Source organism: Chiroxiphia lanceolata, chromosome 10 (assembly GCF_009829145.1).
Source record: "Chiroxiphia lanceolata isolate bChiLan1 chromosome 10, bChiLan1.pri, whole genome shotgun sequence".
NCBI classification, from domain to species: domain Eukaryota; kingdom Metazoa; phylum Chordata; class Aves; order Passeriformes; family Pipridae; genus Chiroxiphia; species Chiroxiphia lanceolata.
In genome coordinates this window covers 22370292-22397208 of record NC_045646.1, presented here as the reverse complement: position 1 = coordinate 22397208, position 26917 = coordinate 22370292, and the positions used below count along the sequence as shown (strand labels likewise).

Here is a 26917-nt window from a genome sequence, read left to right as displayed (position 1 = left end):
TTGATAAGTATGTCCTCTCTTTACATCTGAGTCTAGTGCTGGGAGTCCCTCTTGCAGAGGTAACACCAGTCAACAAAGTGAATTTGGGACAGGAGCTGTCAAACAAGTGAGACCTTTGGCTGCTCCCCACCACCTTCATTCCACGTTTGGACTGTCTTTCTCACACAGAAAATCCAGTGAGACACAATCTGGCTGTTCCAGTCACAGATTTGCATTGTGGCAGTGACAGAAGCCAAGTGACCTGCTTAAAGCACCTTGGGCCAGGACCTTCCTAAGGCAGACATTTCACATTTTTTAAAATGTATTTTTCCAGACTTCACCCGTTGCAGCAGCAGCTGTGCCTCCCCAGAACTGCTGAAGCAGTGACACGACAGACAGAGGAATAATTGAGGGGCATGAAATTAGATTCTCGAGTAGAAATGGGTTGTCTTTGGTACTCCTGAAATGTGAGAGGTGTCAATGTGCAGAATTACAGCGGTGGTTGAAATCATCAGGGCTCCTCTGCAGGCTGATTTCAGCAAAAAGAGACATGTTGGGGGCATTGATGTCCCAAAACCTGAACCCCCAAACAGGAGGGACCATGGTCAGCTGGAGGACCAGGCCACCACCTCGTGGTGGTGGCTTCGTGATGAGATGCAGCACAGCAGGGTCTGCCCTGGAGCCCAGGACCCCATGGGCACGGATGGGGTGAGTCAAAACCTGGGAGGGGCTGGGCACTGGCACTGCTCTCTCTGCAAAGAAGGGAAAAACCAACCAGCCTCCCCAAACTGAACTGTGTTAGGGGCTAGGACAGCAGGTTATCCCCAAACTGAGCTGTGTTTGGGGCTAGGACAGCAGGTTATCCCCAAACTGAGCTGTGTTTGGGGCTGGGACAGCAGGTTATCCCCAAACTGAGCTGTGTTTGGGGCTGGGACAGCAGGTTATCCCCAAACTGAGCTGTGTTTGGGGCTGGGACAGCAGGTTATCCCCTTGCTTGGGTCTGGATCCCACACCTCACTTTGAGCCCCCAGTTTAGGAGGGACGTGGGATAACTGGAGTGGGGGTGAGTGGTGGAGGGGGGAGCTGGGCAGGTGTGACAGGACAGAGGAGGCAGAAAGGCTCCAAGTGCAGCTGCTGGAGGGGGAGTTCCAGGGGAGATGGAGCTGAACTTCCCGGCTGGAGTGGGCACGGAGGAGGGAGCGGGACGGGCTGGGCTGACGCGCTGCCCCGGCAGAGCCAGCGCTGCCATGGCAGCCTTGGGGCCCTGCCAGCTGGACACAGGTCCTGGCAGGCCCTGCTGGGCCCATCCCCTTCTGCCACCCTCCAGGCGAGGGGGATAGGCTGCTGTGTCTGGAAGCGAGCGGCAGTTCAGGCCCTGCAGCAGCACCTCGACTCTGTGAAGGTAAGAGCAAAGCTGTGCCCAGATTTTGGGCACTGCTGAGCCACCCCCTGTCCCTGCAGCAGGGCCAGGGTGCTGCTGTGGGTGCTTTGTCTTGGGTGGAGGATCAGAGCCAGGTGAAAGGCTCTCTCTATGGTGCAGGTTGGCCAGCAGTTGGACCCACGGGATCAGAGGACGTCGGCAGTGCTTGTGCTTGGAGGGCTGCTCACAGGACCCTGTTCCTGCAGAGGGATGGCTGCAAAGAAAAAGGAGGTAGAGCTGCAGGTCAGTAGGAACCAGGCTTTTGAAAGACCTTGTAAACTCTTGGTTAAGTGCAAAGGATGGAATTCAGTCTGGAGGTACCTCAGATGCTGCTGGCAGAGCCCTGCTGTGAGGTCCTTGGGGTGGAAAACATTCCTGAAGGCAGGTGGGAACCATGGGGGAGGCCTGGCAGGTCAGATCTGCCCCTTGTCAGTGCTGTGGGGGCACAGGGAGGTGGTTGTGGGGCTGCAGGTTGTGTTCCAAGCTGTTAAGGGCTGGCACAGGTTTGGCTGCTGTCAGAGATCAAAATGCATCTGTGTTTCCTGGGATAATTGCTCAGAGGACATCGAGGAGTAGGGAACTGGGGAAGGGGGGGTTTCTCCTGAGCGACAAATGTCACTGAACATCTCTGGCCAGGTCACGTATTCAGAAGACTCCCTGTAAAAGTTGGGAGGTACGAGAAAAATTCTAAGGGTAAAAAACCTATTTCACAGTGATATGTAGAGGAATTTTGCCTTGTTTACAGTGCACAAGTGACCTACTGATGCTTTATAACTACTGCATGGGGAGAGAGGGGTTGTGGGAGTGGTTCACTATGAGAAAACATTGAAAACCCAAAGTAGGTTCTGAAGGTCTGCTTCAAAATTTAAAATAAGTTCAGTCTTCACAAGAGAGAAATAATGGAAGAGATTATGGGCTCTCTGGCCTTGTTTATTCACTGTTGAGATTGGAAAATGTGAACATGTGTACAAAAGGAAGAGGAGCTCTCTATTAAGGTAAGAATGGACTCTGTTGCTGCTTGTCCAGCTCAGTTCCTGAGTGATGAGGAACATCAACCACACTGTGCCCCTTGGGCAGCCAAGGCAAAGCTGGGGCTGGGGCTGCAACACTCTGGTTGTTCACACCTGCAGATGAAAGCTGAACCTTGGATACGATGGGATGTCCTGGAAAAGCTCTGGTTGTGTTAGAGAAGACCCAAGCCCAAGCAGCCTCAGCACTCCCAAATTAGCAAAGCACCTTGGAGGGTGCCACCAGTACTTGAGCCCATGGCTGAACTCATTATCACAGATTATTGTCATCAACCCTTTGGACTCATTGACGTTCTGTGAAACACCCTGAGCATGGTACCAGCACCAGGAACAATTAAATGTCTTAATTCTGCAGGTGTTGTCTGAAAAAGAATAGGCTTGGGGTCATGTGCTGAACAGGCAAATGTACAGAGGTGTACATTTCAAACACAGCTCCCTTTGCCTGAGTGAGAAAGGTCCTGGAGAAACTGCCCTGGTGACATCTCTGAAAACCTGTGAGAGGCCACTGGAGTTTCCACTCTTGGAATTCTTGACTATGGGATTTTAGCAGCCCTTCAATGCCCGTTGGTGTTAATTATTGTGAAATAATTGCCTTGGGGTAACTTCCTGTCTTCCATTGTAGTCTAAATGTAGTTGGGATTGATGAGACCAGCTGAGGAAGGAATTGGGAATCCTCATTGTTCAGGATGAACAAAACCAGATCTTCATTTCTCAAGAAGCCTTTTTTTTATTAACTTGCTGTGTTTTTAAGTACCTACTGAGGGGCAAGTCCTGTAAGATGGGGAAGATGCTAAAGATCTTTTCCTTTCTAATAACAGTATTGGAAGTGTGGAATAATACAGCACGTGGCACAGTGTATGGAATTGTCTAGGGCATCCTTGACAGGGTAAATCCCTGAGCAAGCTGATCTAATGCTGAGCAGGGCATTAGATGAAGAACTCCACAGATCCCTCCCAACCTGGAGCTTTGTGTTCTCTGTTCACTGTGTTTTGGAAGTCTTTGGATACAGCTGGGAATTCAGGTGAGGACATGCTGGGCTTAGCCCCCCTCTAGTGCCCACAGGAGCTCTGTATTTACTGCTTTATTTGAGCAAGACTGAAACCTCTAAAAGTAGCACAGCTCATGTGCAGGCCAGGGGAGAAGCTGCTGCTGGAGAATCCCCTGCCTTGTGAGTCCCTGTGAGGACTGGGCTGAGCTGGGTGTGGGGAAGGGAGGCTGTGGAGCAGCACCCAGTGCTGTGGGACAGCCCAGCCCACCCTCCTGCTCTGGGCTCCCATGGGAGGGCCCTGCTCAGCTGGGTCCTGCTCTCAGATCTTGCTGCGTGGCCCCACAAGGAGTTGTGTTGCCAGAAAAGCAGGAGAGTGCCAGGAAGAACCTGAGGCTGTGATGGGTGTCTCACAGCCCTTCCCCCTTGCTCTGTAGGTGACAGGGTCTGGTGGGTTCAGCTGGAGCTCTGGGCAGTCAGACAGGCCTTGGCTGTGGGTCTGGGCTCCCAGTTTGGGGAGTCAGCCCCCAGAACAACTCTTGGCTTCTCTGCACACCAAGTCTGGGGCCCCCTGGCAGCCACTGTTCCAGTAGTGCCCCTAAATGAGGGAGAGCTTTCTCTTGGCTGGGTGCTGCTGCCTTTCCATCTGCCTTTCCCTGAGACTTGTGAGACATCATGCCCAGCTTGTCAGAGGTGAGAGGATCAGTCAGGAGAGTTTCCTGAGTGCTCAGGTAACTCCTCTTCAGGCAGATGTGTCCCTCTTAAGCAGTTTGTCCAGATGTTCGCAGCAACTGGGTGGTACCTTTGGGCTTACTGTTGCTTTTATTGTGTTTTTACATTTTCACACAGATTAACATCACTAGCCAGGAGCTTTGGGAAGAAATACTGTGTCTCAAAGGACTCATTGGTAAGGTTTGGTCAGCACACTGGGTTGCTGTTGTTCTGTGTTTAGAGGATGCCAGGACTGTTAGGAATTATTAGTGTTAAGGATGTTTAATCAGTCCCTCCATTCCTCTTTCCCTGAATGGAAGGAAGAAATATTCCGGCAGAGGTGAGACAAGCTGGAGGTTGTAGTCCTGGTCATGTGGGACAGTTGTCATGCAATGCAAGCAGTGCTGGTCCAGAAGCTTCTGGAGTGTCCAGTCCAGCCACTGCTTGGAGCAGGACTGTCCCCAGCAAAGGAACAGCCCTGGCTCCCAAGGGTGCTGCAAGTCTCATGTGCTCTCCCTCTGCAGTTCTCCCTAGAAAAGCTGGTCCCTCAAAGGGCACAGCCATGCCCATGTTTCTTTTGAAGGCTCCTCCACATAATTATTAGCTCAATATTTTACAATGTGATCTCATCCTCTGATCCAGCATCTCAAACCTTCCAAGGGTAGGACAGTTTCCACCTCAGAGTTGAATCCAGCCCTTCTAGTGTTTGGTCTATTGGTCTGTGTCTGAACTGACCCATTTTCACCTCATTCTCACTCATTTTCCTGCTCACAGTTGTCGATGCATTTCAAGCCTGGTGTGGCCCGTGCAAAACAGTAGTGGATCTCTTCCAAAAAATCAGGAATGAAGTTGGCAGTAATCTCCTGCATTTTGCTGTGGTAAGATCTCATTTGACACTGCCTGCAATACCCAGTCCTCTGCAATTGGCAGGGGCCAGAAGGCTGAAATGACTTTGTCTTTCCAATATTCAGCCCAAAGGATAACAGTGCAGGAGTTGCAGCTGCTGGGAGGGAACCTGCCAAATATAGGTGCTTGGGTACATCTGTAAGAATTCATATAATGAAGAATTTTCAGGCTTTAATGGGTCTGTATTGTCCAGATTTCTGCTTAAGCAAATAACACTGGACAGAGTTGTTAACACAAAGTCCCTCTGATATACAGGGGGAGGCTGAAGGAGCTAGGTTTGGTCACTTGGAGAGGAAAAGGGACAGATGTCAAGTGGGGGATTGATGGAGAAGGCAGAGACGGACATCTCTCAGTGGAACACAGCAACAGGACAGGAGAAAATGGGATAAGTTGCAGCAGGGAGAGATCCAAATAAAGAGAAGGAAAAAGTACTCGGTGTAGGAGTGGTACAAGTTCTGGACAGTGGTACAAGGACTGGGACAAGTTCCCAGAGGAGCAGAGCTGATTCTAGGAGATGCTCAAAACTAACGCAGCCTTGAACACCCTCCTGTACCACTGAGACCAGCCCTGCTTTGGGCAGTCTGGGACCAGAGCCCTTCAGAGGTCCCTCCTGACCTCAGTCCCGCTGGGATTCCAGGTGTAAGTGCCTTTCCTGGCTGAAGGCAGCTCTGGATCGTGGAGAGAGCCGAGGGCAGGGAGGTTTCTCACAGCTCAGCACTCCTGCTGCTGCCTCTGCTGCCACCACAGCTCCTCCTGCCACTTCTCTGCTCATGGACAAGAGGCCCCCATTTCATTTTCCAGCCTTCTGTGGGACTCACCCAGGCAAGCTGCTGGGAATAGACATCCCTGTCCCAGCAGAGCTGCTGTTCCAGCTCCTGCAGGTGAGACCTGCCTGCTTCTCAGCTCACTGCTGCTGAACTGGGACTTGGTTGTGGCCCTGGCTCTGACCAGTGCCACTTTGTCCCCCCAAACTGGGCCCCAGAGGTGTTTCCCCCTGTGGGGGGTGAGGACCAGCCAGCTGAGGGGGGCTGAGTCCAGGTAGTGCTTCCCTGTGGAGCAGAAATGCTTTCCTAGAAACACCTGCTCTATTTCCCGTTCCTTTCAGGCTGAAGTTGATTCCATTGATGCTCTGGAAGGATACAGAGGACGCTGCCAGCCTGTCTTTCTGTTTTATGCCGTGAGTGAAAACGTTTTCCCAGTAGATGCACAGCAACAAACACGACCTGCTGGTGGGAACAACTGGCAAATTTTATTTGCTCTGTGTCTGCTGGTGATCAAGTGCTGTGGGGATTAAAATACAGTCAGTGTGTTGCCCTGTGGGGTCATCAGGTTCAGCCTCCTGCCTGTGCAGGACCTCACTCCTCTCACAGGCTGGTTTGCTTTATCCTAAGACTGATGAACCACAGAGAAGGTTGTTCCAAAGCTTCCCTCTTGTGCAGCAGAGCAGCTCTGTCAGGGAGGAGGGCCTGGTACATAGTGTGATGTGCTGCTGGGGGGATTTCCAGAGCCCAGAGAGCACAATCTGAGCACTGACTGACTGATTTGCTTTCCACACCTTCCAGGAGGGAGAATTAGTGGCTGTTGTAAGAGGAGTGAATGCACCACTGCTGCAGAAAACCATCCTGGAACATCTGGCAGGGGAAAGAAAGGTTTTAGAACATGGAAGAGAGCAAGTGCTGGTAATGAGTCACTAAAACCTTAAATAGCTGTAGATGTGCATGTCAGAGGAGAGGTTCAGCTCCCCAGGGCCAGCACAGCTCTAAAGCAGAGTTCCTTCCTTGCAAAAATCCCCTCCCCAGCCCAGCCACTGTGCTGAGCCACTGCCACAGGAGCTGGCTTTTTGTGTGTGCTCCGGACTGCTTTGGTTCTGAGGAACCAAACTGCCTTTACCTGTGTGTGACCTGCTGGTCTGAAGGCATCCCAAAGCCTGCAGGCTCCCTCTGGTGACGATGGCTGGCCTGTTCCTGGGAAGGCTTTCCCCGGCTCTTGGTCAGCTGATTGAGAGCTCAGCAGGTGACCCTGGGCAGGCAGAGCCTCTGCCCTCACTGCTGAGCTGAGCCCGGCCCCGAGGGCAGCAGAGGGCTGCTCCCTGCTCAGGTGGAGCTGGGAAGGGGGGCCCTGCCTGGCAGGGGCTCACCTGGAGGGCAGGAGGACACTCAGGACCTTCCTTGCTCATCCACTCCCTCTTGCAGATGCGAGACAGAGCCAAGGAGGAGGGAAGCACAGCTGCTCTGCAGGGAGAACAGCGGGAAGGCCGAACAGGTAAGGCAGGGACAGTGTAGGATGCTCTCTGTGCCTTTGGTAAGTGCCTCTGCTAAAGCTGGAACCTTCAGCCAGGGTTCAGCTCTGCTGGGGCACCAGAGGGAAGATCCCTGTCCCTGAGCACAGCCCAGCTCTGCCCTTCCCTGGCAGATCATAGAATCACAGAATCAGCTGGGTTGGAAGGGACCTCTGAGATCATCAAGTCCAACCTTGATCCAACCCTGCTGTGGTTCCCAGCCCATGGCACTGATGCCACATCCAGTCTTATCTTAAAAACCTCCAGGGATGGAGAATCCACCACTTCCCTGGGCAGCCCACTCCAATGTCTGATCACCCTCTCTGTAAAGAAATTCTTCCTTCAGCACATGGGAGTGTCCCCTTGGAACCTGGGTAAGACACCAGGGTAGCTTGGGTGTCTGATATCCCAAAACTCAGTATTTATCCTTCCAGTGTGTGTTTTATTTTACATTTGACCCCCCTCACCTTCTGGCCTGGTGAGGGCTCTTTGGCTTTGTTCTGTTTCCAACACAAACGCTGAAATAGCCGCAACTGTTGCTAAACCCCCCGCCCCTCCAGGTGGTTTTTAAAAGAAAACACAAACACTCGGGCACCAAATCTGGTTACATCAGCTCCTGCTTTGTTTAAATTAGCCACCTCTTCCCAAAGGCTTTGTCTCTGGTCCCAAAAGGGACATTTTTTTCTAGGCTTTGCTGGGACACGTTTGCAGCCTGGGGCTGTGCACACCAAACCCCGGGAATCGCGGCAGGACCCGCCCGGCTCTGGCTGAGGCCGGTGGGTGCCGGTGGGTGCCGGGCTGTGCCTCTTTTCTTTGCTCATCACTGACTTTGTCCCTTTCCTTCTCTCGGAGACTGACGGACCCCCCGGGCCCGGGATCGCGGCCGGCAGCGTGGAAGAGATGCGGGGTTTGCCGATAAATAAAAGGATTAGTGGGCAGCACCGCTGGCTCGCCGTCCCTCTGTCCCTCGGTGTCCCTCTGTCCCCTCGGCGTCCCTCTGTCCCCTCCGTGTCCCCCCGTCCCCGGTGCCGCGCGGCCCCTTTAAGGCGGGCCCGGGGGCGGCCCCTCGGCGCTGCGGCTGCGCGGGGCGGGCGCTGCGGCCGCGGGTTCGAGTCCCGGCGGTGCCGGCCCGGCCATGGCCGCGGCCCCGGACGGAGCGGAGCCCGAGCTGCCCACGGAGCCGCCCGTGCACCGGCTCAGCGTGGCCGAGCTCGACCGTGAACTGGACTCCCGCAGCGAGCTGGTGAGGCGCGAACCGCCGCCCAGGCGGCACGGCCGGGCCGCGGGGGCTGCTCCGGCCCGGGCGCTCCCGCAGGGCCCCGGGGCCGCTCAGGGAGGGAGTGTCCGGTCCGGTCCGGTCCCCTCACACAGCCGGGAGAGGGGGGTCCGGTCCGGTCCCCTCACACAGCCGGGACGGAGGGTCGGCGGGGGGCTCCCTCAGACGGGTGTGAGGGAGGGTCGGGGGGGTCCCTCGCACAGCCCCAAGGTGGGGTGAGGTCGGGTCCAGTCCGCTCACACAGCCCGAGGTGGGGTCAGGTCGGGTCCAATCCCCTCACACAGCCCCGAGGGGGGATCGGGTCGGCTCCGGTCCCCTCACACAGCCCCGAGGGGGGGTCGGGGTCCCCTCCCACAGCCCTGAGGGGGGGTCGGCAGGCAGGTGGGCCCAGGCTGCTCTTTGCCGGGTCCAGCACCCTGCCCTGGGCTCTGTCCCAGTCACATCAAGTTCACATTCTTCGCCTCGTCTAAGCAAACAGCAAACCCCCGAGCTGTACGTGGTGGGTGCCTGGTGTAGCAGGTGCATCGTCAGTCATTTAACTCCTCTCTTGCTGCAAAGCACCTGATAATCAGTGCAATAGCGTCTTTATTCTCAGAACATCAAAAGTGCTCTATAACTGCTCCTGGAAGTAGGTCTCACACGGCCTCCAAGGAGGAAATACCCTCCTTCAGCCAGGTGAAACTCTGAGCCCTCAGCTCTCACCGGCCTCTCCGGGCAGGGGAGCGTTGGCAGGAGTGTCTGTGTGTGGCTGCTTTTAATGATTGTTTAGTTAAAATAAGGTCTGGAAAGTGGAGTAGGCAACGTAAACTCAGTCTGTGGTTTCTGCTGTACAGATTGATGACAAAGAATTCGACATCCCTCAGGTTGATACCCCCCCCACGCTGGAGAGCATCCTGAATGAGGTGAGCGTCTGTCGGGCAGGGAAGGGCAGCACAGGCTCCTTTGGCTCCTTTCCTCCTGTGTTTTAGGCTCCTTTGGCTCCTTTCCTCCTGTGTTTTTCTGGGGAAATAAAACTGTATAGCTTCATGATGTCCTGGTACTGATAGCTGGTGAAGTGCATGCTCAGTTGAGTAATTGCTTTATCAGGTGTGTGACATAGAATTTTTTTTTTTTTTTAATTAAAGTATCCACAGCTGCAACACATAAAAGGTTTCTATTAAGTCTAAGTACGTTCACCTGTGGATCTGGACAGTCACCTGAAGCCTGTCCAGTCTGTTAAAGGTCAGGGCATCAAACAGCTGTCTTTAGCTAAAAGTAATTGCAGAGTTTCTGGGTAGCTCTTAAGTTGTGAGAGGAGGTGAGAACTAGATATTTGCTCTGGCAGGAGCAATGAACTGTCTCAGCATCTGATGTGACTTGTAGTGCCTTGCAGGGGAGAGCTGACTTTGTCTCACTTGTATCTAACTCAGTGTATTTTTTACAGTAGCTGTGTATGAGCCCTCAAAAGGAAAAACGGCATGAAAGTAAAGATTAACTCAAAGAAAACAAGCTTTTTAACAAAATGAGGAAATTGGTGGCTGGATTTCCTTTTCCCCTAAAGGGAGAAGGAGCCTGGGAGGGCTCACAGTTCTTTTAAAAAGCTGCATTAAAAATACAGGTGTAAGGTGCCCCAAACAGATCCAGACTGAAAATGAGAGGAGGAGTAGGGGTAGTGTACAGAGGTGTGCCCTGTTTCTACTGTGACAGAGGTGGAGGGAACTGAGTAAATTTGGGTGATACCAAAGGAGATGCAGTGACAGCCGTGCCAGAGGAGTAGAATGCAAGTCTTAAACCCCGAGAGGTAATCATGAGAAAAGTGTAGTTCAGTGCAAACAAATGCAAAGTCTTACTCCAGTGCCATTGATCTCAGTTACACATGGGATGGAAATGACTGGCAAAGCAACTTTTGAGAAGGATTTTACTGGAGAACAACCTGTCTGAGCCAAAAAGGCAGAGCTGCAGTGGAAGAGGGGGGGATGTTCAATGGGCACAGGGCTGTAAGAAATGAGGGGCACCTGCTCTGCTCTCTGCTCCTTTGGCATCAGCTAGGCTGTTGTGTTTGCTCTCTCTGGCTCTGTGAGGAGAGAACACGAACTGCACCACGTTTAGAAGACATCAGGGAAAATGGCTGTTTGAAAAATACTGTATTAAAAAATTCCAGGCTAAGACTGAAAGGAGAAAGATATTGCCAGCAGAAGAGCACAGAGCAGAGCAAAATCAACTCTCAAAGCAGCTGGAGGGACTGCTGGGCTCTTAGTGCCACTTGGTGAAGTGCTGGAGTAGATGATGATAATTCTAGGCCTTCTCTTGGCTATTGGGAGACTTGGGAACAGCTCAGTTAAAGGTCAGTTTAAGTTTTGATGGAGTAGATATTATCTGGGGAAGGAAGATTTAGTCGAACGATTTTCTCTCCAGCCCACTCCTGTGATTATTGTGAACTCTGGAAACTGGTTCTTCCACAGAATCAGTCCAGTAAAGTAGCAAATAATTCTCATTTTTAGGTATGAGACTGTCTTATCCTTTCCTTCTTTTTATTTTTTTTTTGTTTTTGCTGAATTGGTGCTGTTTTGCCGACGTTTCAGTTGTGGTGCTGTGTGCTTTGAACACTTAGCAATCGCTGTGGTGATTCTGTCCCCTCAGACTGATGATGAAGAGGAGTCTTTCATTCTGGAGGATCCCTTTCTGCTGAACGTGGATAACACGGACGCTCACTCCTACGACACGTCGTCCGTGGCCAGCTCTGACAGCGGGGACCGCTCGCACCTCAAGAGGTACTGCAGCCCCAACCCTGCACTGCAGCCCCAACCCTGCACTGCAGCCCCAACCCTGCACTGCAGCCCCAACCCTGGCCTTAAAGGACCTGGGGGTGCTGCTTAGAGCCCCTGAAAACAAATCCTTTTTTTGGCAGAACGCTGTTACTCCTCCAGGATCACGTAGGCAAAGGTGGGATTTGTTGCTGTGCTGAGGGCTGGCCTGTGTGAGTGTGCTGGTTTAAAGGTAAACTGGCAGGGGAAGTGAACTCAACTCGAAGGAGAGATTAGAAGTCAGAATAACAATTTAATAAAATAATACAGTTAATATGGTTGTACAGACAAACAGTTGGTTTTAACCCACAAAACCCAAATGTATAACCTAGCACCCTGGGGCATGAACAGAGTGGTTTTCTTTGGGCCCCCTGAGTCCAAAGTAAAAGGAGAGGGGAAAAAACCTGTTGGTGAGAGGGCTGGTGCAGTCTGGTTGAGAGTGATGGTCACAGTCCTTCTCTGGATCCCAGGAGTAGTTAAAAAAGCCCCAAGACTCCAAGATTACATGTCCTCCAGTTCAGGCAGGAATGCCCGGTGTACTTCCCTCAGGGTGGGGAGTTCCACAGTGAGTGTGAGGACAGGAGCACCCTCCTGTCTCACAGGCCTCTTAACACCCAGTTTACAGCCTGAGGAGTCAGGGCTGCTCTGGGCAGAGGGTGTAAATGGTCTGTTGATAACAGTTTCTGGGAAATGGCATGGAAGGCTATAGAATACAGAGTTTTGGGTTACACCCACACAGTGATGAACTGGTCCCAGCTGTTCTAACTAGGACATCGAGCAATAAGTGCCCAAATTTTATGAGAGACAGAATATTTAAGTTTCTTGGAGTTTTAATGAAATCTTTGTAGTGCTGAACGGTGATGACTTTAAAGAAAACCTTTCAGAGGTGTGTTTGACCTCCAGAGTGTGCCAGCAGCTGGTGGTTATTTGTGCAAGGCAAATGCTGTCACTCCTTTGAGTGCACTGCTGATGCTGACATCTAAAATGTGGTAATTAGCTCCAGTACTGCTGACCTGTTAATTACTCCAGGGCTGGCCTGAGCCACTCCCATGGCTGCCTGGTGTGCCGTGGGAAGCTGTGGTTATTGCATGAGCAGTTGCACAGGATATAAACAGTCTGAATCTGGTGGTTTCTGTTGGCATATGGTGGTGTATGGATTCACTGTCCCTTCTTTTTTTGAAGAAGATGCCTTGTACTGAGAGAAATCTTACCTGTAGTGGCTTAAACATTTTCAGTACAGAGTAGGCAGAAAAACCTGGAAGTGTTCCTGTTATTTTGAGTGAGGCTGGTTGCCATGGTTATAGGTCTTTAGCCATAATATAAGTTATTAACAACATATTTCTTCATCCTATGTGTGAGCTCCTTATTTGTGCACCTCTGGAGAGATAAGAACTGGCTGTTTCCAGATTAGTTTTGGGAATTTGGCTCTCTGGCGGTGAGCGTGGCAACAAAATTGCAACTTTCCTGGATTCCCTCTGCTGTGGTTGCTGGAGTGCACCAGTGCTCTTCAGAAATAACTGTTCCTGCACACAAGTTAATTTTAAAAGATGATGTGTCCATAAACAGAAGCACTTAAGCTTTCATGTCAGGTCAGCTGTGTTTCAATTGAAGTGTATTATTTAAGCATACACCCAGTTTTCCTGGGGTTCTGTGTTCTGCTGATGAACCTCTTCCAATTGTTTAGTTTTGCTTAGATACTCACCTTACAGACTAAATCTTCCTGGCTCACTGAAAGACTCATTAAAGAGCTCAAGTGTTGCTTTCAGGCTTTATTAATAAATTCTGAGGTTTGCTTGAAACTGAGCATTTGTTTGAAGAACTACTTACTTTTCTCTGGGAGGTGAGTTAGAGCCAGGCTGTGCAGGCAGAGCAGGCTTTGCTCATAATCCCACGTGTCATCTCATTCTGGGCCCCCAAGAATAAGAATGGAAACTCTGTGAGTTACAGGTGCATGCAGTATTCACCTGCTGCTTTACTTGTGGCCTAGGCAAAGCTCCAAACTTTTGTGGATGCCTTTAATTTATTTCTTTTCCCTTAGGAAGAAAAAACTCCCAGATTCTCTCTCACTCCATGGGTCAGTGATCCGGCTCTCACTCCTGAAAGGAATTTCTGCCCAAATAGTGTCTGCAGCAGTAAGTGTTGCCTTCTGGTCACATCCAGGAGGAAAAACTTGAAACTCTTCTGGTGTGTAGGGGTGTGTGTGATCTCCTCCCTGCTATTAGTTCTGGGTAGTACTACCCTGCTTGGTCCATAAGCTACTAACTAGTAGTCCCAGGCAGCAGTGACCAAGGGATGAGCTGACTCAGTGCAGCAGCAATGTGGGAGGTGCTCTTGAGCACTGATTTGTGTTGCTGGGTGTCATTAAACCTGGTGGCAAATGTTCCACTGGCAGGTCTGCTCAGTACCTGCAGCAGGCACAGCACACATGGAACTTCCTTATGGAATTACAGGAAATGCTGCTTCCTCTCCATTTCTGGATATTTCTAGCCAGTGGTCCCTGGTGGGACCATGAGGATGCAGCTTGTGTTGATTTTGCTCCGTGTTGTAGTTGTAATAATTAGAGACGTGCACAGAGCTGGGGGTTGTGCCTCCCTCACTCGTGGCTTCTCCTGTTTCCCCAGGACAAGGTGGATGCTGGCTTGCCCACTGCAATTGTAAGTACTCCCACACTTTTCAAGGGCTGTGTACTTGGTTTTCATGCCAGTTTGTTAAAGCAGTAGTTTAAGACACCTGATAATGAATTTCAAACAGGAGGGGTGGGAGGAGGAGCATGGAAACTCTGTTTCCTGGGGAGAGTGCCCAGTACTCCCCTTTTTTATCTCCTCACCAGGGCTCCTGAGCAGAGCACTCAGCCTGTCCTCCTCTACTGGGCACACTGAATTTCCCCTGGGCATTTTTTCTTTGCCAGTTATTGCTTTGACTACTCACAATTTCTTACAGAAACTTAAAAGTACTCCACGTGATGGGTCAGCATCCCCGTGTCTCTCATGTATCTGAAATATGTCCTTAAAATACAAATTTTTCACAAAAAAAGAGGATATTCCTGCTCAGCAATTCCAAGCATGTTAATTAAAATATGTCAGAAGCGAAGCTGCCTGTAGGTAAATGAGAAATGTTTTAAGGAGGTGAAATGCAGCAAATGTTTGTTCTGTCTTTGTGAAATGAGTTCTCATGTGTTACAAAGAAACTAAAGATGTGCTTGGTCGCTTTGACTGTAGTCAAAGTCCCTAAGAAATTATATTTTTTGTTTAAAAAGGCTGCACAGCAAAGTTGGAAGCTGTATCTCTGCACGTAGAATAAAAACCAGTGCTTACACATCCAGATATTAAAGCACTGGAATTTTTTTAGCCTGACTTAGACTTGTTAATAAATAAAGTAGAACAACATTAATACATCTACAGCATTATGTGATTTCTATTAGGTTTTAGTGGATTGGGTGCAGGTTTGCAAGTGCAACAGGATCCTGGAGCTGTGTTTAAATTCCCTGTGGAATCTCTGGGCCTGCTGTGGGCTGTCACTTCAGGGGACCAGCACTGCACAGGGTTGTAGAAGAGTTCACATGTGGATGTAGCAGCTGAATTAGAAAAAAATCCTGAATATTTATATTCAGAAACTACACCAAAGGAATGAGACTGACTTTAGAGAGAAGAAATTTCACTGTGGGTCCCACTCAGAGCATTTGAGTGTCAAACAGCAGAGGGAAGGGCAGCCCTCTCATCTTGAGAAAATCTGTGTGATGCTCATTCACGTGTGGTGCTTATCTGGCTTCATGTAGGAATTGCTTGTCACTTATAAATTAAAGAATTTATTTAGACAACCTTTGAAATCTTCCCTTTTTGGCAAACTTTGCTTGGTAAGTGGTGGATCTGTGAATGATTTCTTCTGCTTTCAATCTATCTGTGTGACTCTTCCAGGCAGCATCAAATCTGATAGCAGTGGGGACTTCCCATGGCTTAGCACTGATATTTGGTAAGTTCAAAATAAAGTTTGGAGGTTTTTTGTGTTTTAATGATCTTAAAAAAAATTGCAAACACAAGCAAGAAAACCCCAGCCTGATTTAGAACTGCAGGCTGGATTCCTTCTGAGGAATGTGCTTCAAAGTTTGTGCTAAATGTGATTTTCTTTCAGCAAAGAAATAAAGCACAAGTAATATTTCAGTTGTCCTTATTCACATATTCCTTCTGCTGTGGTGGGGATTGGCACACTGATACTGAGAAATTTAGTTCTGTAGCACTTGTCTAAAGAGCCTTTTCTGGGTTTAAATAGAAAAATACTCTGTTTTCATGTGGAAGAAACCACACCAGTATCATCTCAAAGTATTAATCTTCTGCTCTGTGATGTAATAGCTGTCAGCATTAGGGGAATTAAATTGTGTTCCTTGGGAAGTGGGGCCTCTGACCATGGCTGGTGTCAGGGGTGTCTCCTTCCCTGCACCATCACCCACCTCTGTGTCCCTTCATGCTTTTGGTCTTTTATCACAGAACTTTATTAAAGAGGTTTCTGAGCCCATGCCTCTGTTTATCCAGGCTACCAGCTGGGCCAGAACAGCTCCTGGTCTGCTCCCATAAACACTGGGTTTGGTGCCTTTTATCTGTGCAACACCAACTTCTTAACCATTTCAGAAATCTTCTATACTTTTCTTTCAAAGCTGGATGAAATGATTCAAATCCAGAATTCTAGGGGATGGGGTACAAGAGAGGGGTGGGAAAGACTGTGATAGTGCAAGACTCACCTCCCTGGGTCTTTAGACATTAAACTGTTTGATGCCCTTTGCTTAATTCAGTAGTGAAACAGTTACAGGTTGTACTTAATCCAAATATAAGTAACTTCTTATCTGCTGCAGGTAACACAGGACCTTACGGCGTTTTTAGCACTAAATCTTTGTGGGGTTTTGGATTTTTTTTAGTTTTTAAAGGTTGCTCTAGTGTGTGGAGCTCTCCAGGATCACTCCTGTGGAACACACTGTTACTCTGATTTTGCTCTCTGTGTGCAGACACGAGGAAGTCAGGAAGCTTTTAAATAAGAAACTGTTCTCTGCAAGTGTCATAATAGATAATTTTTAGCATTTTACGTTGCAGAAGGGACTCTAGGACTCTGTATAAGCATGCAAAGAGTCATTCTTGCATTCTGGCTCGAGTTTCTTCTGCAATTTAAAGCAGCAGTTTGTCTGTAGGCTGATCAGTATCCGTACATTTTTTAGGAAAACATGTTTCTACCAGATGTGTTAATTAGGGTGAGATTCACTACTGAAGGCTTGTGAACTGTGTGCAGGGTTTATACTTCACAATGGGAATATAAGAGCTTTTTTTGTCTGCAAAAGCATAGGTGCCTTTTGTGGTTGAACAGAACTCTCTGAATAGTTGTGTCACTAGGAAACTTTGTAACCCTTTGTTTTTTCTTTCATATATTTGACTTTAGCTATTTTGTTTGTCACTCCTGAGTCCACTTGTATTCTTGACTTGTCTGCTCTGTCCTTTTTAAGAAAGACTTGGGAAACTTTCTTTCTGATTCTTTGAGATTTTCTGTTGGCTCTCGAGAAATTATCACAGGACATTTCTCAGTTTGTGCATCTGATCTTTGAGAAACATTTTTTAGTGGATTAGAGTTGGATTAATTGCCTATTCTTTGACATACTCTCAAGTGTTGCAGAAGTGCTGGTAGGAAGGGATGTCTGGAGCACACAAATACTCTTTAGAGGTTTTCTTTATCCATTTTTCTGGAAGAGCTGGGAGGTTTTACCCTACTCAAAAACCAGCTCTTAAACACAACTCACTAAAGTGTGTTATTTTTCATAAAGACTTGATGTTCCAGACAAGAAAAATTCTGTATGGCTAAACTTTGTTTTGATTTGTGTGGTACCACTATTGATTTGTATTTTTATTTTCTCTGTTGGTTGTCTCTGAAGTTTGGCAGCATTAAAACTAAATTTTGGGATGATTACCCTTAGATGTGTTTTTAAATTCGTGGGGAGTTGATTTGCTGGCTGGTGGTAACTGGTTGAAAGCAGTGTTACCAATGATATTACTGTTACATTACCAGTTTTATTTCCTCTCAGATTTCTGGTTTGTTTTTTTTTTTTACTCTTCAGTACAAAATGGAGTTCAAATTTATGAACTCACTTTTTAAAGTGCTTGGATTTAAACCACTGTCACAGCATCATTTGAATAAATCAGAAGGTGAAACGTTAACCAAAGGAAACACTCAGCAAACTCTGAAGGCTCTCTGTCTTTGGAGATTGTCACATGTGTGCTGTTTGTTACTTCACTCCCTTCTTTTATGTTGATTTCTGGCTTTTTCTTCCCTGTTGTGGCCCTTTCTGTGTGGATGAACAGGAAAAGGTACAGTAACTGCCCTGTGCATGTGCCCTGCATGCCCAGCTCCTGTGTTCCCAGTTTGCATGTTGTCTGTGCCGGCATTCCAGGTGCCAGCTCAGCAGAAGGCAGTGCAGGATGATGCTGCTGGCCACTCTGGGAATTGCTTATGGGATGCATGTGCATTGCACCCTCCCAAATCCCCCAGGCAGGAACAGCTAAAGGTGTTTGTTATCCTGTCCTAGGGCAGCAGCTCCACAGCAATTTGTGAGGGTGTTGTTTTGGGGCAGGACAAAGCCTCTCCCATGAGCTCACCTCCATCCAGAGCAGTTCTGGCTGAGAGGATTTGTGATATTGGAGTAATTCTGCAGGAAACCAACTCAAACTCAGGGAAATCAGGGCTTAAGGGAAAGATCTTGGTGGCAGCCTGGGGATCTGAGCAGTATCAGCTTCTGGAGTGCTCTGCTCATTCCTTTGCTCTGGGAAGTGACTCGTTTCACATTCACAAACTTGGTTTGATTCTGCACTTGCAGAGCTGTGTCTAAGGACCATCTCCCTTGGACCTCAGACTGAGAGCAACACAGTTGCTGCCAGAGAACTTTCAGGTGAAGAACTAACTGCCTTTTGTAAATTGAAAAATTAAACCCATTTCTGGACAATTGATAGCCACCTTTGTTTCAAGCATTTGGGAAAAGCTTTTTATGTTTAATCCTAAATGTGCCTTAATTCCAAGCTGATAATGTAGGTCTGGAAAATCATCAGATCACCTTCTATAAGCTTTTGTTTTTATCTATTTTTATTACTTTGCCAGCTGATTAATAGGACCTCATTGATTCTCTGATCTTGCTTTGCTTTGGAAGCAATTTCGTCCCTATTATAGTTGTTTTTTAAAAAAAATCTGATCTAATGGCTCCTCCTTGTGTGTCATCTTTTGACTGGCTGGAAACAAGAACAAGGACTGGCACTGGTCATACAAATCACTTCATTTTGGGATGTTTGTTTGGAATTAACATTGGGGCTGAAGGGAAAAGAAAAGGGCTTTGGAAAGTTCCTGTGGGGATACATATAAAGATGTATATAAAGCCTTTTCAGAGGAAACTGTGGAAGATTCTCCTTTTTCATGCCTTAGAGGAAACAGGTCTTGACTCACTGATGGGCTTAGGCTGCAGTGGAAGGTACAGAATGCCATTTACTTCTCATATGAAGAGCTGCAGCATTCCCCTTGCTTTCAAACATATTTTTATGGTTAGCAGGTGGTATTTTTCTGGACTGTATTTCCAGACCTCTGGAACAGGAATTGGATCTTGACACCATCTGGAGAATATTTCTCTGGGAAGCTTGTTTACCAGCTGTAGCTCTGTGTTGTCTGAACTTCCATGGAAATCTTCCATGATTTATCTTCTCCTTCTGTGACCTGTTCTGATCTGTGCTGCCAGGGATCACAGGGATGTCCAGGTGCTTTCTGGTGGTGTGGCCAAGGATGTTTTCTGCTCACCCTGGACAGTGCTTTAGGGTAATCCATGGGTTCAGCAGCTTTTCTTGCTCATATTCATTTCTCCCACTAATGCCTCTTCATACAGGTGGAATTTGAGGTGACTCCACTGTGTGCTCAGCCCTCAGTCTGTGTTTGCTGCCTGATGGATCCATCCTTTTGGGGAGGAAATGCAGGATACATGCTCTGTTTCACATCTAGCACATCTCTCGTGGTGCTCGAGCCTGGAGGAACATTTCCTGTGCCTTGGGCACAGACCTTCCAGGGGCTTTCTAGTGCTCAGCTCTGTTTCCCTGGATCCTTTCCTTTCCCTTCCTTGCTCTGGGTGACTCCTGCACACAGTGTTACTGTGGTGTTTCTCATGTATTTCCAACAGTCCTCACAAAGCATCTTTGTTCCCTGACCATTTTAACTGTGTCCCTGGGAGAGCAAGTTCCTTTTCCCTCCAGCTTCTGGCCTATATTAACAAAACCAAGGAATAACATGACAAAATAATAATAAAATTATGACATAGACTTAAGCCTGTGTTGGGGTTTTGCAGTTGATGTTCAAATATGGAGATACAAGACTCAGAAGATAGCATTAATCTTCTGTCATCTTCAGTGCTTCAAAGCAGAGTAGTAAAAGGAATGCTAGATACTGCTTTGATTTTACCAGTACCTTACTGGTAATGCCATTACTTAGGTAATGCCTCTGCATTTCTATACTCCCTGTGCCTGGTTCGTACTCTTAAAAATCATTTTTGTATTTCCCTGCAAGCCAGTGTCCCATTCTCTCTGTACTAACACGTGTTTTCACCTTGTGAACTCTTTTTTTTAAGAACTTAATTGTAAGTCTGCGAGTTGTTAATGTACCCCAAGTGAATTGTACCTGTAAATAATTGCATGATGTTAATTTGAGTCACTGCTCTTCCCTTAATTTCTTGCTGGTTGTTGTGCCCTAGATCAGAACCAGGCCCTGAGGCTGTGCCTGGGCAGCACTGCTGTGGGGGCCCAGTATGGGGCCATCTCTGCCCTCAGCATCAACAACGACTGTTCCAGGCTCCTGTGTGGCTTTGCCAAGGGACAGGTAATATTCCCAGGGGATGAGCTGGAGACTCTCTGGAGCTCCAAGCATCAATGTGTAGCTGTGTGTTGGTTGGTTCAGTGCTCAGAAGCAGTTACACGTGGTGTCATCTGCCCAAAGCCTTTTTGGCAGCCAATCCCTGCATCCAGGGAGCCAACTCGGGGTGTTTGGGGCTGGTTTCTGGGGAGGAAGTGACTAATGCAGAGTTTAGTGAAAGGATTTAATTGTGACATAATTCCTGCCCCTGATAGACTGAAATGTGCAGTGGCTCACCAAGACAACCTGCTCAGTCTTTCTGGGTCACTTTGTAAAGTCTGTGCTTGGTTTTTACTGTGGCAATGACTTGAAATTCTTGAAACTCGTATGTAGCCCCAAAGTTCATTTCATGAAATAAAAGGAATTATCTACTTTTCATTTCTTTTCATTTCGTTAAATTTCATTTCACTTTGAGAAATTTTGGTTTCATTTCATTTCATGAAACTTCATTTGATTTTATTTCATGAAATGACTAATATCTTGTGTGGTATGACTGAAGTAGCATTGCTTTGGAATGCAGGGGGAAAAAAGGGTTTGAGCCTGTTGTTGTAGTTTTCTGCCCTTCTCAGAACCAAAGGAGAGAAAACAATTCCTGGACAGAAGTTACAAGACAAACTAAACAAAAATGGATATACATTAACTTGGTAAAATTCAAAGGAATACAAAAAAGGCTACTTTGTTATGCCTTTTAGATTCATTTCCTTCTGCTCCTTTGGTTTTCCCCTTTGTTGTAGATCAAACACACCCCAGTGCCTGTTGTAGGACTAAATGCCAGCCTGCTCCGGACCACATGGAAGTAGAGATTCAATCCATGTGGGACAGCAGCCAGTTTTAAATCTTACTTGGATAAATTATTTTGGAGCAGCAGTTCTAGAAGTGTGGATAGGTGATGTATAGAATCACAGAAAGTCCTGTTTCCCATAAAACACTTGATTCAGATTGTAATCTCAGCTCTTCTGGGCTAAACAATCTTCAGCTATGCAGTGAGTAGCTTGGGACCTGCTGCTTCTGAAGTGAGATATTGCTTGGAGTGAATATCAGGCAGAAGCCAAGCTCCATCCTCCTGCCTGACCTGCCACTCTGGGCAAGCACAGGAGCAGAGGAGGGACAAGGTTCATGGTAGCCATGGACATGCTGGAGTTTTGCTGATGGGTGTTAGCAGAGATTTTTCACCTGTTCAATGATTCTGGGAGAGAGAAATGCATTGAACCCCTTGGAACAGTGGTGTGTGGCAGCAGAGTTATCCTGCATTCTTTACTGGTGGTGTCAGGCTGTGAGATGGGGCAGGGGGGCAACTGGCCAAAAGGACATGACTCAGAGTTGTGAAGAGAACCCTAATGTTGCCTGCTATAAGCAGATAAGTAAAATCCTTGGAAAAACAGAGGAGGAACAGATTTCAGGTTGCTTTCCTTTGCTATGAAAACCCTACTAACCCGGGGTGATCATGGCTCTATGGGAATTTATCGAGGTACTGTAATGCACAGGGTGATGGAGAGAACCCTTGAGAGTACCTGTGCACTGAGCACAGTCTGCTTGCAGATCACCATGTGGGACCTGGCCAGTGGGAAGCTGCTGCGCTCCATCACAGACGCTCACCCCCCAGGAACAGCCATTCTGCACATCAAGGTAAAAACACTGCAGGTGCTCCTTTCACCCCATCATTGCTCATTGGCTGTGGTGACTTTCCTTGTGCAGTTACTGACAAGAGCAGAACCCAGGAGCTATGTGGCAATGGCATGCAGAGATGAGAAAAAGAGCAGGAATTCTGTTTAAAAATGAAACTGAGTATTTTGAGAGTTGACATAACAGTATTGGCTGTGAGCTGTACTGCAACAAATAACAGTTGTTGTCTGTTGTGACTCCTCTCTCTGATGCCAAAATGTATGAAGAATTAGTTGCTGGAACACATTTCTCTAAAACTTGGAGTGTTTTGACCTGGATACAGACTTGTCAACTTTAAACTTAAAAGAGTCTGAGCTGTAGAAAGTTGCTTCTATCAGCAGTTTTTCAAGTAGCTTGTTGGGAATGTTTGGGTTGAGAGAGAAATCGTCTCTGGCTTGTTGTTCATCGTAGTGTTATTACCACACACAGAAAATCATACCTGATGTTATGCCTGGCTTTGTTTTATGTGGCCTCAGGTGCTTGTGTGCTGCTAGATCTGGGGTTGCAAAGACCCCCAGAGCTGTGGCTGTGATCCTTTATTGTCTTAATCATTTGCTATCATTAGTAGTTCTGGATGTTTCTGATTTGGATCTCTCTGTGACTGTAGCCCATTCAGCAGCTCTGGCCCCAGCCCACGGGCTCGAGGCTGTGAGCTGTTCTAGTGGTAGCACAGATTTTGATCAGCTGTAGGTCTGAGCTGCAGCAGAAACAGTGGGGCCTTGGTACCAAAATCTGTCAGCAGGGCTTGCTGAGGCGTGAAGGGGAAACACAAACCTTGCCTCTCTTGCACATCATAAAAAAGCCAGTAATTGTCTCAACTCTGGATGTTAAAGGTGTCTTTCTGTAGGTGCAATGCTTGTACTTCTGTGTGCTGTTCATACTGCCATAGCATATATTTTTATATCAGTTTTTTGGCAGTTTGTTTCTTAGGGCCACTTTTAATCTGCTCATCTGCTCAGTTTACAGATGACCCGACACTTGCGATTTGCAATGACAGCGGAGGCTCCGTGTTTGAACTGTCCTTTAAGTAAGGCAACAACTCTGAAGTACCCATAGAAACTACAGGGAACAAATTCTGGCCCATAGTCTCTAAAACCTAAGCAGAAAAAAAACCCCATTGGAACCAATAAAGCTGCTGTGTGAATGCTGAGGGTGCAGTCTAGGGCTGCAGTGTAGTTTCTCAGCTGAAGCAAGGTGCTGTCTGGCACTGCAATAGGTGAGTAAAAGCCTTAGTTGTGAAGGGGTCAGTGGATTGTCCAGGGTCTTGGCATTCCTTGTGGGCTCTTGTGCAGCTCATGGAAGTGCTGCCTCTTAGTTTTCCTTGGCTCAGTAGTGAGAACTGCCCTGCAGTAACCACTCATTTTCTTCTTGACCTCTTCAAGAGGAGGAGGGACAAGGAGGGAGGATTGACAGTCAAGGGAGTCTGATCGTGTCCAGCAGCTTCCAAAATGTTAGTGTTGGATAAGATCTTAAGGAGTTCTTGTCTGTATCTGAGCAGCTGTGTGGGACTGCTCCCAGTGACATGTTGCAAATGATCCCTGGCACTGTGCAAAGGGCTCTCTAAACTGCATATTTATGAAGGATCACTGAGACATCCTGAGATTGTTGGGCTGATCTCTGCTTGATAACTGGCCCCTGAGCTGATCTCTCTTCCTTGCAGGAGGGTTATGGGAGTGAGGACCTGTGAATCTCGGTGTCTCTTCAGTGGCTCCAAAGGGGAAGTTTGCTGTATTGAGCCTTTACATGCAAAAGTTGACCTGAGAGACCATCCTATCACCCAGTACTCACTGCTGGCCATGGCCTCCCTCACAAAGGTAACATGCTGCTTGCAGGGGGCTTGGTGTGAGAAGTCACAGAGGAGAAGTTCTCTGCTCTATGCTCAGATGTTTCATTTTGTTTTGTTTTCCTTGAAGATACTGGTTATTGGCCTGAAGCCATCTCTGAAGGTGTGGATGACCTTTCCCTACGGTCGGGTGAGTAATGAACCAAACAGGTGCTTTTTGGGTTATGGCTACAAACAGTGTCTGGAGTGCAGGAGGTGAGATGAGAGCCAGGTGTTTGGTGTCACTCCCTTGTCAGCACTCTGCCAACTGCACTGTGGGATTGCAGTGATAACCAATGGTCTGATGTGGGCAGAGAGGGGCTGAGAAGGCTGCTTCCAGCTGTACCTCTGGGAAGATGCTGAATTTCACAGATAAGTAGGAAGGAGCCCCTCAGCTGCTTGTCTTCCCTGCTGCAGCCTGGTGCAGTGGGATGTTCACCCGACTGGGGGTACAGTCACCCTGGACTGGGGCTGCTGTTTTACAGAGGAACCATACAACAGACCCCTTAATTAAAGGGACCGAAGCTGGGTGGAATTAGAGCACTAGTCAGGCTTCTGAACTCTTGATTATTCACTTTCACTAGTTGCTGGTATAGTTCCTCTTGGAAAGCAGCAGGGGGCAGCTGAGGGATATGTTAGGGTGGGAGAATGGAGACAAGGCTGCAAGCAAGCTGCAGCTCGTTGTAGTGCATCCATCCCTGTGAGATTGGATGTTCACTGGGCAGAGAGGACACTGGGGGGTTGTGACTGGGTGTCCACTAAACGTCTGACTGCACCAAGGGGCACGAGCTGCTGCTCAGCTGCCACCAGGCCAGGAACTGAATTTGCTTTGCAGCCCGTGTGTGTGCGTGGTGAAGTCAGTGAGAAGCAGCTGATGAGCCACACGTGTCCTGGAGCTGAGGGTGTGCCTGGCCTGCCCTAAATACTTGCTGTGCTTGTTGTGTGACAGATGGACCCCTCGAGTGTCCCTCTCCTGGCCTGGCACTTTGTGGCTGTGCAGAGCTCTGTGAACCCCATGCTGGCCTTCTGTCGAGGAGACGTCGTGCACTTCCTGCTGGTGAGCCTGGGGTGTTTTGTGCTGCTGCTCAGATAGTCCTGTCTCACTGACGAGTTCAGCTGACAGAGCCTGTGTCTCAGTGACAGGGTGATCTCTGAGCATGCTGGGCATGGCTGCAGCTTGGCAAAACCAGCCTGGTGCTCACTGCTCCTCAGCAAGCAGTGGTGCCCTTCCCTGAGAACCCAGAGGTGTGAGATTGATCTGTTCCAGAAGTGTTGATTTGCAGCTGATTTCTACTGGAGGTAGAGTGTGGGTTGTTTTCAGGGAGGGCACATGAATTTGAGACACCATTCTATTTTTTGCTTTAAAACTTGAGTCTGGAAAAAAATTGTATAAACCACTAAGAAAAGAGCTTCCAGATCCTGTTGGTGTGTGACTTAAGGGCATGCTGCTCATCCTGGTTAGGTCTGCAGCAGTTACACATGCAGATATGGTTCTTGAAGATGGTTTCATGCCTGCTTCCAGTATGAGAGCAGTACCTAGGTTTCAGAAAATCTGGCATTTTGGCTTTGGAGTGCTAAGTTTGTTTCCCAACTCTGCTGTCATCTTGGACCTTAAGCTTTGCTCAAGCACCTGAACATTGTATTGTTTGGATTGATCCTCTTTCTCCTCTACCTTCTGTCCTGGTAAAACTGGGCAGAAAGAAAAGGATATGTTTAAGCCTGTCTTGCTGAGATGCTTCTCTGGGGGGAGCTCCAGACTCCTGGAGTCTTGTGGAGAACTGAGAGGCTGAACTGAAGGAAGTCTTGGAGTCTGAGTCAGCTTTGATTTCTCTTTTAGGTCAAGAGAGATGACACTGGTGCAATACATGTCACTAAGCAGAGGCAGCTTCATCTGCACTATGATCTCATCAACTTTACTGTAAGTCTCAAAACTACAGAATGGTTAAATTTTTTTTGCACTAGTTTTCTTGTAAATATGTTTCAATAGCCCTGAGTGCTGTGCTCTTGGCTGTGTTTATCCAGTGCTAACTGACTGAAAATGCCCTTAAACCTGTGGAAAACCAGCACAAGTGAAATAGCAAGTAGTAGCTAAAGGATAAAAAATCAGTAGCGTGGAGGCAACAATACTGCCTTTTTTTGGGAAGGAGGGGTAGCTTTGTTGAGGAAATGTTTTCAAGACCAGAGGGTATCTGGCAAGAAAGATTTTTATTCTGTATTCAGACTAAAAAAAGTGCAAACTTCTGTGTAATTGGCTCAGTAACATTCCAGTAACATTTTGATACATAACTGCTTGGTACAGCACCATAATTGATACTTTCAACAACAACAACAAAAACTATTAAACTCTAAACATTTACAGAATACAGTGAGCAAAACATGAAAGGCCAAAATACCACATCAGTATGGACATCCACATCAGCTGGAATTTGAAGTTTGTAAAAATATGTTTGGCTGGTTAACAAAAATAAATGAAAAATTGTAAAAGCAGTGAAAAAAAGCCTTTTTATTTTGCAAGGTTTTGAACATAAAAGTAGGAGCTGCAGAATATGAGTGACAGCCTTTGAGTTAAACTCAGTTGTACTGTATCTCTTTTTACTGCCTCTTGTTGCTATATTTACCTAAGAGATCTGGGAGCAGATGGTATAATCATCTTGGGTTTGAGACCTTTGGATAGAAAGTGTGCTGGAGCATAAAGAGTGCACCAAGAGCTCTGGTGGATTTGCCATTTGTCCACAGCTGTTTCTGTGGAGATTCCATGTGATTTTTCTCTGGAGGGAGCCCCCCTGTCTTACCTTTGGAGCTCCGTGTGTGTGCAGTTGTGCAGTGACTGTGTGTAGCAACAAAGCCCTCCTAGAACTCCCGGTGTTGGTACTCAGGGGTGTGGCCAGAGCCTGGTTCATTGCTCTCTGTGTTTGCATTGCTGAAATGTGGGACTTGCTGCTCTTGCAGTGGATCAACTCCCGGACCGCGGTGCTGCTGGACAGCGTGGAGAAGCTGCACGTCATAGACCGGCAGACACAGGAGGAGCTGGAGACCATCGAGATCCCAGAGGTGCAGCTGGTCTACAACAGCAGCCACTTCAAATCCCTGGCCACGGGGGGCAACGTCAGCGAGGCCCTGGTAGGCACCAGGGACCTGCTGTGGCAGCAGCTGTGTTTGGGAT

General features: G+C 48.0%; 2 protein-coding genes across 6 annotated transcripts in view; both read left to right on the top strand.

Moving 5' to 3' along the window:
- The first annotated feature begins 1121 nt into the window (after positions 1-1121).
- On the top strand, positions 1122-8246 carry NME9 (NME/NM23 family member 9). Its single transcript, XM_032697950.1, has 8 exons — positions 1122-1381; positions 1520-1642; positions 4262-4319; positions 4898-5001; positions 6135-6206; positions 6592-6708; positions 7222-7291; positions 8160-8246. The coding sequence occupies exons 2-8, from the start codon at positions 1610-1612 to the stop codon at positions 8162-8164; spliced, it is 459 nt and encodes a 152-aa protein (XP_032553841.1). The 5' UTR covers positions 1122-1381; positions 1520-1609; the 3' UTR covers positions 8165-8246.
- Positions 8247-8415: 169 nt separating this feature from the next.
- VPS8 (VPS8 subunit of CORVET complex) overlaps positions 8416-26917 on the top strand; it is a 66634-nt gene continuing 48132 nt past the window's right edge. For 2 of the 5 annotated variants that reach the window (XM_032697940.1, XM_032697937.1), the window contains exons 1-15: positions 8416-8550; positions 9417-9485; positions 11203-11333; positions 13405-13498; positions 13988-14020; positions 15281-15335; positions 17699-17704; positions 20113-20237; positions 21810-21896; positions 22892-22959; positions 23593-23746; positions 23846-23905; positions 24704-24811; positions 25592-25672; positions 26704-26874. In XM_032697940.1, coding sequence (XP_032553831.1) covers positions 8443-8550; positions 9417-9485; positions 11203-11333; positions 13405-13498; positions 13988-14020; positions 15281-15335; positions 17699-17704; positions 20113-20237; positions 21810-21896; positions 22892-22959; positions 23593-23746; positions 23846-23905; positions 24704-24811; positions 25592-25672; positions 26704-26874 — 1350 coding nt within the window. In that variant the 5' untranslated portion in view covers positions 8416-8442. Of the gene's footprint in view, positions 8551-8645; positions 8753-9416; positions 9486-11202; positions 11334-13404; positions 13499-13987; positions 14021-15280; positions 15336-17698; positions 17705-20112; positions 20238-21809; positions 21897-22891; positions 22960-23592; positions 23747-23845; positions 23906-24703; positions 24812-25591; positions 25673-26703; positions 26875-26917 lie in introns of those variants that run through there. The other 3 variants (XM_032697941.1, XM_032697939.1, XM_032697942.1) reach the window with 3 other exon arrangements.